The 12,485-nt window shown below is 40.3% G+C and overlaps 1 protein-coding gene across 1 annotated transcript in view; it reads left to right on the forward strand.

The window, feature by feature from the left end:
- DNAI2 (dynein axonemal intermediate chain 2) overlaps positions 1 to 12,485 on the forward strand; it is an 817,148-nt gene that overhangs the window by 208,966 nt on the left and 595,697 nt on the right. The window contains exon 3 of the mRNA XM_044086721.1: positions 2,700 to 2,861. Within this exon, the coding sequence (XP_043942656.1) occupies positions 2,700 to 2,861 (162 nt within the window). The remainder of the gene's footprint in view (positions 1 to 2,699; positions 2,862 to 12,485) is intronic.

Here is a 12,485-nt window from a genome sequence, read left to right on the forward strand (position 1 = left end):
TCGTAGTTTTTGCTAGTATTGATCAGAGATGCCTTCCCTTTTAGGGATTTTGCTCTGTCATGTAGTAGCTTTCTCCTCTTGTTGTAGAGTTTGTTTATGGCTGGGGTCCACCAGACCGGGCGCCTGCCTTTGGTGGAAAGGGTCTTGATTTTATTAGGGATTGCTTGATCCATACATTCCTGGAGGTGCTCGTAGAAGGCATTTGTAAGGGTTTCAGCAGCGTGGGTTGTGGTTTCCACTGGCTCGGGGGCCTTGAAGGATACCACTCCAGTCTTAAGAAGTGTGAAGTTTGCTTTTGAAAAGTTCTTCACTGTGGTCTTTTTTGCTGGGGGTGGGGGCGGGATGTGGATCTCCAGTGAGATTAATTTATGGTCTGATCTCACCAATGAGGGATTTACTTCCGGTGTGGAGCATTTTGTCCCCATGTTTGTAATGATCAGGTCTAGTATATTTTCTCCTCTTGTGGGAATGGTGACTGGTTGTTCCATAGCATTTGAGTTTATGAACTCAAGGAACCTTTGGGCTAGGGTGTTGGGGCTTGAGTAATGTTCCCAGTCTATGTTTGGGTAGTTGAAGTCACCCAATATGATGGTGTTCATTTGCCTGACAAGTATTATTAGCAAGAAAATGGAATATGCCCCCCTCCCCACTGCAGTGCGTCCCTGGAGTTAGAATATATAGTTAGGGGGGTGTGGGGGGCACAGCCCCTATGGAGGTGTGGGGGCTGCCCCCACCATTCATATGATATTGTCAAGTTTTGATGTAATATTGCTTAGTAACAGAAAAGTAAGTGGGGGACTTCGCCCCCCCACCCCCCCTTGTGGGGTGCTGTGCCCCCCACACCCCCCCAACTATATATTCTAACTCCAGGGTCGCACTGCAGTGAGGAAGGGGGCATATTCCATTTTCTTGCTAATAATACTTGTCGGGCAAATGAAGTGTCAGGCAAATGAAAGTTAGGTCAAAAGAAGTAGACCCATTAAAGTTATGTACTCACCATAACTATGCATCTTTGGCAAATAAAATTTCAGTCATTTGGTCTCAGGCAAATGAATGTCAGGCAAATGAAAGTTAGGTCAAAAGAAGTAGACCCATTAAAGTTATGTACTCACCATAACTATGCATCTTTGTAGTCCATTTTCATTCTTCCTCAATTCCTCACCCTCCTCACCCCTTTCTGTTATCTTCTGGAGTTATCTCATGGACCTTTTAGAACCTCTTAGTCCTAGGTTTGAGCCCTGGCTTACTGTTATTTTCCTTCTTCCTACTCTGTTTTAGTATATATAAGGAATCAAACTCAATCTGAAGTATTGTAGGCTAGCTAGGGTATTATGAGTAGAGGGAGGACCTCAAGAATTGGATCCATAAGTCTGAGATATGTGGCCGAGTCAGATCCGTAACCCATTGAGGAAGAATGAAAATTGACAACACATATGCATAGTTATGGTGAGTACATAACTTTAATTTCACTGGTGACAGAAACATGGTCCAGTTGTGAGAAGCACAGCAGTATAGTGCACGCAATTCCTCTTGGCTTATTTTTGCCGTTGCACAGTTACTGTTCTACTCTACACTAATTCCAGTATACTTATTGTTTTATTCAGAATCTAGGTCATCTGAACAGCAGAATGAGGCAGGTAGTATCACTGAGTTTTCCATTTGTTTGTATTTGACACATCAAGTATGGCTTGTATTTCAAGTTCTACTTTACATTTCACATTCATTTGAAGAATGAGATGTGTGACTTGCAGAAGAAATTTATATAACTAAAGCCATTTGATGGGTAGGTGTTGATGTCCAGGTATGCTGGGTGATCCTTTCCTCAGACTTTTCTCACACTTTGACTTTAAAAACTAGATCTTCATATGAGTGTTTCTTTTTTTACAAAGGGTAAATGTGCACAGAGGGATAAACACCCCACCCTACTCCACTAAGCTACTGCTGTGACAAACTGTTAGCTAAGCATTATGATTGTGGCTTCTATTTCCTTGTGCTCTGCAGTACACTAAACACAGACTGACTACTGGCTGCTTATACTGTTAAAAGTCATTATCCTGTGTTCTGACTGTTCATTTTATACCTGGCTCAATAAAGTTATAAAGTACCACATCACTTTTAATTTCAGCAATTATTAGCTTTAAATAAAAGCAATTAGTTCTCAAATTTGAATTCCATATGGGATGGTTTCTGTGGAGAGTATGCATATCCTCTCTTATGCTCACATGAGTTTTAATCTGGGGCTCTGACATCTGCCCATCTCATAAAGCCAGCAGGTGGGTGAATTAGCATGTTCAAATTGGCCCCAATGGATTGCACATATCAGTGTTCAGATGCCCTTTAATAGGCTGACATCCTATCCAGGACTGATTATTGCCTTATGCCCTCTACTTCCTGTGATATGATCTAGCTCCCTATGCTCCTAAATTGGATTAAGTAGATACTGACAATGAACTGAGGGATTAAGCCAAAGAGCATTAAATAATTATAAAGCAACCTCAAGTAACCCTGTTTTCACTTATTATTTAATTGCACAGTGATATAAGTTATAGTTTTCATTGGCTCATGGCTATTTGCTTTATTGAGTATTGCTGTAAGTTGATGGGTTTTACTTTAAAATATTGTTACAACATATATTAACTAAACTGCTGCTGTTTCACAGAAGTTCAACTCCTTTTATAGCATCAATTTAACTGTTTCAGATTAACACAGAACGATTTCAGACTGAAACCCGTGGCATCAACCATGTAGAAGGAGGATGGCCCAAAGATATCAACCCTCAAGAAATGGAACAAACAATTCGCTACAGGAAAAAGGTTGAAAAAGATGAAAATTACATGAGCACCATGTTGCAATTAGGCAGTGTAAGTATGCTGTCTATGTTATTAACTTTCATTAACTTGTCATCATTTGAACTTTGTGAAATACATACTGATATGAGCACTGTGTGCAATGCTGTCCTATAGGCAAGAGATCCTTTGCTGGCATTTGCAGCAAGCTAACTGGCAAATTTTCTTGGAAAGTGCTTTCAAGGTCCATATTCAGCTAGAACTTCTGCTTTCTCATATTTTCATCTGATAGATAGTGCATTCTTAAATTTTAGTTCAATTCTTTTAAAGAGAACAGATTGACAAAGGAAGAGAGAAGAATGGCATAGTATTTACTTCTAAGTATTTTTGATGTCTGCCACTTTCACAAGATGACAATTGGAAAGGGAACAGGAAATTCATATCTGGTTTGGCACATATGTCTGTTAGAAAGTCACAGGCAGCCTGCAAATGGTTCATGTCCCAGGCCCCTGCCTGTAAATATTTCACCTTCCAAGCCCCTGCTTATGCGTATCAAGGGTAGCAAAACTTGCCAGAGATTTGGGATGCATGGGTAGACTTAAAAAGGCCTTTGTGGTCATTAGCCTATGAAAAGCTATGAACTTATGACAACTTCATTGATGATTTGGCAAACAGTCTTTTTTTTTAATTGAACACATCTTGAGCACTGAGAACTGCTGCATTGTTGGATGTCATGGATCAGTCTGTATTCATTATGAGAGTTTGAAAATTCACTTTTGGCAAATCTTGAGAAGGCCAACAATAGTGTTTCACTGCTGATAGCTTCTGAAACAGCATAGATATGAATGTATAGCTTCATCACAGATAAAACTCACCTGCTTAGTTTATCTGTATGTACTTTTTTGTCTTCAGGTCATGCTTTAAGGCTGTACTTAGTTTTAAACTTCTCAGTCTTGTTTAAAATATAATGTATGATAGTTGAGAAAAGGAACCTCTCAATATACCAAATGTATTTGCATTGAATGGTGTTCAGTAGATGAAAACAAGCTGAAAACCACTTTGAGCAATCTTTGAGGTTGCATTTTTCCCCATTATTTATGACCTTGGTGTTGATATATATAATCTGGAGGGTATGGAGTTTCTTCCCACAGGACAGGGTGCAGAAGGATTTGACAACCTGTTAAAAAAAAAAAACTTTATTTTGAAATCTCTGAAAGTGATTTTCAGCTATTTTTTTCTTTCAAACAACATTCAATGTGAATGCTTTTGGTAGATCGATATGAATCAGTTAAGGACACGGTAGTACCTCAGTGCCTCTACTTGATGTAGTAGAGCCTACTACTTTTTTTTTAATGTAGTCTGACCTCTGTTCCTTATTACTGTATTAGATTTGGCATTTCTGTTTTCTTATCCTTGGGTTCTTGTTTCCTGGCTGGTTATTTTCTATATAGTTCATAGGTTCATAGGTAGGTACTAGGCTATTGGACCTAGGGCCTATATAAGCCTAGCCAAAAAGGTACTCTGGCTTTCGCCACCCAAGAAAATTATTTTCCTGTGCCCCTGTCGAGCAGAGCCACAGAGGTGATCCCCAGGGTGAATTTCCTATTTCCCATCCAATCATCAAGATTTTTCTTGAAGAGTGCTAATGAGGAGCTTTGTTTGATATAGATAAGTAGTTTGTTCCAGAGTATGGGAAATATCTGGGGCAAGACTCTATCCCTCCAGCATGTTCTGTTTATTGTAGTGACAAGGTTTAGGTCCCTAGAGCGTGCAGCTCAGAGGGATTGGTATTTCTTTAAGTGGATCATGTCCAACAGCTCTGGGTTTGACATAGCTTTGTACGTTAGGCAGAGATTGCCTCTGAGTTGGCGATATGTGACAGAGTAAAGCTGGAGTTTTTTGAGATGGTCTGCATAGGGCATCTGTTTGAGGCTGGTAATCCTCTTTATGAGGTGTTTCTGTGGCATTTCCAGTTGTTGTAGATGTCTTGTGAGGTACATACCAAAAGGGGTGTTGTACTCTATAATGGGTGTAATGAGTGACGAGTAGAGGGGAACAATGACCTCTTTTTTCCTGGATGAGAAACCTTTTGTAATGAGGTGTGCCATGTAGAAGGATTTCCTGACTACTGTGGCAATGTGATTATCAAAGGAGAGACTACTGTCCACCTGTGTCCCAAGATCTCTTAACACACTTTCAGTGTTAAGTAGACTACCACCTATTTGGTAGCTCATGGTTACAGAGTTTTTACCAAAGGGGATGACAATGTACATTTTGGCACCGAGCTTGAGGCCATGGCTTTGACACCAGGCATCTGTCTCCGTGAGGCCCTTTTGTAGGTTGTCAACATCATTAGGAGTTTCGATTATGATTCCTAATTTGTAGTCGTCTGCAAACTTCATTAGCCAAAGACCTTCTGTGTTAGCCTGTACCACAGAAAAGTAGATACCAAACAGGAGAGGATCCAGGACTGAACCCTGTGGTACTCCACTCGTCACTGGTCTGAAGTCGGATTTGGAGTCTGCTACTTTCACAGTGTGGGTTGTGTCAGTAAGCCAGTTGGCAACTCATCTTGTGACATGGTGATTTATACCTAGTTTAGTCAGTTTATCTATAATTCCAGAGTGGGAGATGGTGTCAAAAGCCTTGGCGAGATCCAGATAGGCTGTGTGAACCACCTTACCCTTGTCTATGGCTTTGGTGACTGCTTCAAAGAAGTCTATCAGGTTTAGGAGACATGATCTGCGTTTTACAAACCCGAACTGGGGTCCAGAGTTTGGAGATTACTAATATCTTTGTGTATAAGATCCATGATGATACATTCCATGACCTTGCAGACCAGGCTAGGTAGGCTAATGGGGTGGTAGTTCCCAGGGTCCGTGGTGGCTCCTCATTTGTGGAGTGGGATAACCATCGCTGTGCGCCAATCAGTGGGCACAAAACCTGAGGTGAGGCTATGATTGAACATGGTGCTTAGGTGGGGTGCCAGTTCATTCTGGAGTTCGTGTAGAACGCAGCCTGGGATGTTGTCAGGTCCCATGGATGATGTGTTCTTGGCTGTGGAGAGTGTGGTTTTTACCTGTGCAGCCGTGATTACAGGAACTTTGCATTCTTCCAGTATAGAGATGGGCTCCTTTAGGGGGTGAGAGGGGGGTAAAGTTAGCACTGAACCTGTCTGCCAGGATGTTGGCAATATCAGTTGGTTCTGTATATTTAGTGCCATTGTGCTGTAACTCAGAGCAGATCTGAGTGTTGCCATTGAGATTCTTGACATAGCTATAGAATGCTTAGTGGCTGTCTTTAGAATCAGTGGTGATTTTGTTTTCGTAACTAGCTTTGGAGATTTTTATGAGGGATCTCAGCTTCTTACTGAGGCTGACCAGGGAGTTCCTCCAATCATGGGATTTTACTATTTTTTGCAACAGTTTCTTTCTTCTGTTGTAGAGTTTGTTTATGGCAGGGGACCACCAGGTTGGCTTCCTTTTCTTGGAGGATAGCATCTTGGTTCCGTTAGGGATAGCATGAATCATGCACTCGTGTAAGTGCTTATAAAGTGCATTTGTGTAGGACTCAGCAGTCGTACCTCTATTGTCCATCTACATGGGTGTCATGAAGTTTGCCACTTCTGTGTTAAGAAGCGTGAAGTTGGCTTTGGAGAAATGTTTTACGGTGGCTTCCCTAATGGGGAGTGGGGGCAGAATGTGGATATCTAGGGTGATTAGCTTGTGTTCGGATCTAACCAACGAGGAATTGACCTCTGGTGTGGAACACCGGTCGCCTATGTTGGTAATAACCAGGTCAAGGATATTGCTGCCCCTGGTGGGGGTGAGGATAAGTTGATCCAAGGCATTTGAATTTATGAATTCTAGAAAACGTTGAGCAAAAGAGTTGGTACATGAGTAGTTTTCTCAGTTAATGATGGGGTAGTTGAAATTGCCCATTATTCGGGTTTTGGGTTGTACCCTAATATTTTCTAGTGTATCAATAAATGAGGAGCGGGAATCCTGGGGCATGATGAGGGATCTGTAGCAAGTTACAATTTGGATTGTGGTCTTGCCCAGAGTTAGTTGCACTTGGATAATCTTGGATGCATTATGCTGAGCAACTAGCCTGGAGGTGTGGATATCTTTAATGAATATGGACACATCTCTACCTTTAGTTTTACGGTCCAGGTTAGGTGGATGAAAGGTGTGGTATGAATCGGTAATGCAGGGTTGCTCTCTGGAGCCTTGAACCAGGTCTCTGTCACTGCACAGATGTCGATGTTCTCCATTTTAAGGAGTGCCTCGAGTGAATGCATTTTGAAGTTTAGACTTCTAGCATTGAGTAGCATTACCATCAGATTTTGCTTGCTTGTACCTGTTAAGGGGGTGAATTTGTCATTTGAACCTTGCCTAAAATAGGCACTATAGGGGTGGCAAGAGGCTTAGCCAGTATCCGGAATCCCAAGGGCGACAGGTGCAGGCCATCTCAGGCAAAGCATCGTGGTCTGTCGATCATGTCATCCCAGGCAGGCAGATACTGGATCCCCTTAGAATGACACTAGAAGCTTAGCCAATTGTTGAAGTCAATCATTTTGTCCTTGTACTGTGGTATCATTTTGGGTGATGGCAGGATGCTACTCAGGGCTAGGGTCCCACCTGCCTGGGCTTCAAGATCGGAGAGCTCCTCCATGTCTCTTTTCATGTAGTCCAGGGAGATGCATCTCAGGTTATTCACACCAACATGGACAATGACAGAGTCATATTGGTACTTGTTGTGGAGTGACCTGAGTGCATGCATTATGTGGTGATCCTGGCACCTGACAGGCAGCTGACAGTAACTTTCTCCTTGTTTAGCCTGGTGAGTGAACATCAGTGTGCCTGACTATAGAGTCACTTATGGCTAGAGTGTCGGGTACGTTGTTATGCCTTATGGGCTGTGGTTGAGTAGCACACTGAGTTTGTGAGCTATGTGTCATTTGGGTTATGTTGGGGGTGGCGGTTGCTTGCGTTTCTGCTTTGGAGGTCTCTGTTGCTTGAGCAGATTTTTATTGAGAGCCTCCGTGAATGTAGATGTGTGTTTCATGTTTCTATGTGTGTGTTTTGGTGGTGTAGGGTTTGAGGGACTATATGATGAGTGTGGTGTGGTGCAAGTGTTTACCTTCTCCTTTGACTATCTAGTCCAGTCTTGGGTGAAGAGAGCTTTGCTTCCAGTTTGACTATATAAGTGCATCTCTCACAGATTGTAGTGTTCGGTGGTAGAAGGAGAGGGTTGTCTGTGTACATGAGGCAATTGCTGCATTGCCCCAAGATGCCCAGATTCATCAGGTAGACAGGAAAAAACACCGGGAGATGACCCTTAGACATGCCTGGATAGGTGCTTATTTATTATGAACTAAAAATTATTTTCCTCTAGACAAGTGAGGAAAGTTGAGTGCTGTAGTAATTTGTAGCTTATTTAGTGCTTACAACGAGTTCTGAACAAGTGCTGAGCTCAAAGGAACAGATTTTAGTGCTAAAACTAAAAAACTGGGTAGTTCTAAGGCAAACTTTGAAGAGCAGACTTTATGGTGCCGTGAATAGTTTAACCCTAGCTAAGCAGTGATGCATAAAGTTATATATATATGTATATGTATATATATATATATATATATATATATATATATATATATATATATATATATATATATTTTTTTTTTTTTTTTTTAGTAGCTATTTTTCCTGAGAAACCATCATAAATTTCACATCAAGGAAAGAAAGTTGCTGATGTAGGTACAGAGTTTATTTGTTCCTCTGCTTTTCTCCTTATTTATAAATGCCATTAATCTTGCAGTAGTGTCAGGGAAATTACAGCTACATCATGACTCAAACGGTAGTTACTTTTTTCACATTTATGACAGTAGCCTGAATGTTGTTTGCATGAAATCAAATGAGTCAAAAACATTTTACTGAAAATTCACCAGAATACAGGCTTAACAAAACAGCACATATTTAACCTCCTGCACTCTCATTTGTAAGGCTACATATTCCAGACCCCTTTATTAATATAGTCTCATTGTTGGAGGTGGCTGACATAATCTTGTGACAAATGAAAATACATTGTTATGTGTTCAAAATCAAATATGTGTTCAAAATATTGATCACTGGTGCAGTAGCTTTAGCTATATGGGTTATATCCTAGAATATAATGAGGCACCATTTTTGGCTCGAACTTGGAATGAGGTTAGTCCTTCTTCCAGCCACAAAAGAAAAAGGTAAGCAAACAGCCTTTGCCACAGCAGTAGGCTAGCAACTTGCCTCAGCTGCAGATGGGAGCCTTTGCTGTGGCTATTGTTTTTTCCTCAGACCACTCATTTTTTACTCCAGATCTCTCTGGTCTAGCACCAACAGCCACTGTGGACTGAGGGTCGGCCACATCCTGTGCAGCTGTTGGGATCCCATCAGTGGGCAAGGGAGAGCCACTCTAGTCAGTCTTGGGAGAGGGAACAACAAAGACTTCCGTATTTCATAAGAATGCTGGTTCAATCCTTAGGGAATTTGCTGCTGCCATTACTAGCACTGCTGGCACCAGATTTACACTTTTGTTCCTGTGCTGCAGAGGTTATCAAAAAGTGTGATGAAAGGGGCTAAGTTGATAAAGGCCCTCCTTTACCAAATTTTCTAAGGGATTCTGTAACCCCTTATCCAATTTTGGCAAAAACAAAATAAATAGCCTCAACGAAATGCAGGTAAACAAATATTAAGAAGAACCGGCAAGGGGGTTCCAAAAAGAATTTGTGATGCCCCCAATACCAAAGGCAGTCCAACATGTCAGAAATACTATTTAAGGGACTCTGTCGCTCCCCACCCTTCCCCACCCTGGCAGTCTGTTTTCCCTTCCAGAAAGTCTGAATCTCCACTTTTCTCTTTGTTTTCGTCTGTTCAAACATACAGGTTGTTGGATCCAGTAGGATCCAATGTGGGTGCCAGTCTCAAAGCTTATCGGAAACAGAACTCTGACTCCTCACCTACCCATAATTCCCTAGATTGTACCTCAAATCCTCAGATCTTGTTTGCCACTTGTATGTTATGAACATGTGGCGAGCTCTCAGTGAATCAGTAGCATTTTTGCAGTTTTATAGTTACTGCTCCTCTCCTACCATGAGACTTTTTTCTCTCACAACTCATTTTACAATATATCTTAGATATCTTTAGTTCTTACTCTTCATTTAAAGTCTTAGGCTTCTCTGTTAAGCAATATTTCTCTATACTTTGTGTTAAATATATTATAATTATAATCTGAGCTGGCAATTCTGCACTGTAAAACTCTAGTGTAAATCATCTGCGGACCATTATTCTGCTGTGGTGACCCCTAAATGGAAAAGCCAAAAGGAGAGGAAGAAGAAGTGTTAAAATATTGTAATAGCTGTTCATAGTGTTTTGGTGTTAGAAAGTTCAAATATTCTAGGATTATTCAATGTCAGAATTGACAGGATTCAAGAAATGCTCTGAGTGTGGGCACAAACTACCACCTCAGGGCCCACACTCCAAATGTGTTTACTGTCTCCGTGCCACTCACCTAAGCATAGAGTGTCAGTCTTGCACAGCCTTCAGTGCAAGGTCCCACCAGACCAGAAATGACAAACTGTTGTTAAAGGGGCTCCTTCCCACATAGACAGGGCTACCTCTTCACCTTCCTCACCTACAAAGAAAGAAAAAACAATGTTGAAGGATAAAGACAAAAAGATAAGAGAGAAAAGGAAAGGAGCAAGTCCATCTAAATCTGTGAAGAAAAGGTCTCTAGTGCTGACTATCATGGTCAGCCCCAGCCCTAAAGTGTCCAGAAGGTCAGATCTGACACCCCCTTGGGTCTGATCTCCGTCTCCGTGAACCAGTTACTTGCCGAGACCAGTGAGGTCTAGACTCCAATCTCCTATTCTACAAGAGTAATGATATATATATATATATATAGATATATCTTGACTGAAACAACTTTTACATCTTAATCATCTTGCCTGCAAGTAGCTGCAACCAAAGGTCAACAGCACCCAGAAAGTAGGTTGCTCAACTGGTTCCTTTTTTTTTTTTTTTTTTTTTTTTTAATAAGAAACATCCTTATTAAACTATCACATATGACACAGGGAATCATGCATTTATATAAGTGAAAACACACCTTATTGACATGATTTTTGTTGCAAACATTATACATCACTTTTAATCTATTCAGTCATTGTCAGTCAGACATTACATAGCTCATTCAAATCCTGCCTTCTTTGAAACGCTGTTCATTCTCTGCATGTATTATTCCCACAATTACCATTTTTTCTATTTAATTTGCTCCTACCCTTTACTAAATATCCCCAGTTCCATTTGTTCTGTCTGTGTTACTATAGTCACTACTTTTAGTACAGTAGGTTTAGACTTTGATTTCTATTTTCTAGTAATTGCTTTTTTGGCAGATACCAGAGTTAGACTCAGCAAGGTCCTACTATGTCTAGGCAATTCCAATTCTGTATCATAGCTAAAAAAAAATAATTTCCTTAGTTACACCAATTTGCTCACCCAGTATCTCTGACAGAGTAGTCAGCAGGGAATATTTAAAGTCTGCCAACTCATTACTCTCCCAGAAAATATGTTCCCAGTTATCGTCTGTGACTATGTGAGGCATCGCCAGCTATATCAGGACAAGTAGGACAGTGGATATGTAATATATGCCAGCATAGCTAGCTAGAGTTTTGTAAAGAATTACATGTCATCATCATATATCAAACTGATTTGTACAGGTGCTTGTGTTGAAAATATATTTGTAAAGTTGCTTCCGTTAAAAAATGTACCAATAGTGGGTCCTGCTGGACAAAAAAAGAAATGCACCTGTATGTCAGGCTGTATTGTAACTGTTGAAATTAATATTGTAACAGATGATATTGGAAGAGAGGAGGTTAATCTCAGTCCAGCTAACTTTGAAATACATTACCTGGTTTAGACCATAAAGATTGTATCTTGCAGTCAGAGACAAAACGTCTGTGAAAACAAGGACTAAGAATCCTGCTGTATTTTCCTTAGAAGTGAACTAATTGCTACCTTGGAAGAGTGAAAGTGTTGAAATATTTTTATGGCTTCCAGATGTAATAATACATCTTAGCAAAGCTCTATCTGTGTACATGGTAACACATATGTGCGGAATTCTGGTTCAGTTTCTAGTAAAGAGGGGTAGTATGAGAACCAAACGTCAGATGACCAGATGTATGTAATGTCATTCTGTAATCCAGCACTAAAATGATGGTTTAATACTAGATGAGACAGAAGTCTCAGTGCAGTCTGTTTTTGAAACCTGACATAGAAGAAGCACTCACCCACTTCATCTTGCCTTGCTTTAAGTAACTAGGGAATAGTAATTCTTTAGATCAGTCAGGAAAATATAGTGGGATTAGTTAAGTACTGTTTTTTGTATCTGTGTGAATCTCTTCATCTATGTTGTTTTAATATTTCCTATGATTTAAGCTCTGATGTTTATTGTAAATAGATATGTAGTATTTTCATATTCTTTTATTATTATTAAATATATTTAAACTTTTCATTGTGGCTGGTCTTTGAAAGAATATTTTAAACTTTGAGAATACTTATATTTATTTGGTGACTTTGTGACTCCTCCTGAAGCCTTACTGAATTGGTAAAACACAACCATTTGTATTAATATTAATTTTACTGAGAATAATTGGGTACCCTTGCAAGAGCCTTA

This window comes from Protopterus annectens, chromosome 10.part0 (genome assembly GCF_019279795.1).
Source record: "Protopterus annectens isolate FY-2018-M chromosome 10.part0, PAN1.0, whole genome shotgun sequence".
Lineage (NCBI taxonomy): Eukaryota > Metazoa > Chordata > Ceratodontiformes > Protopteridae > Protopterus > Protopterus annectens.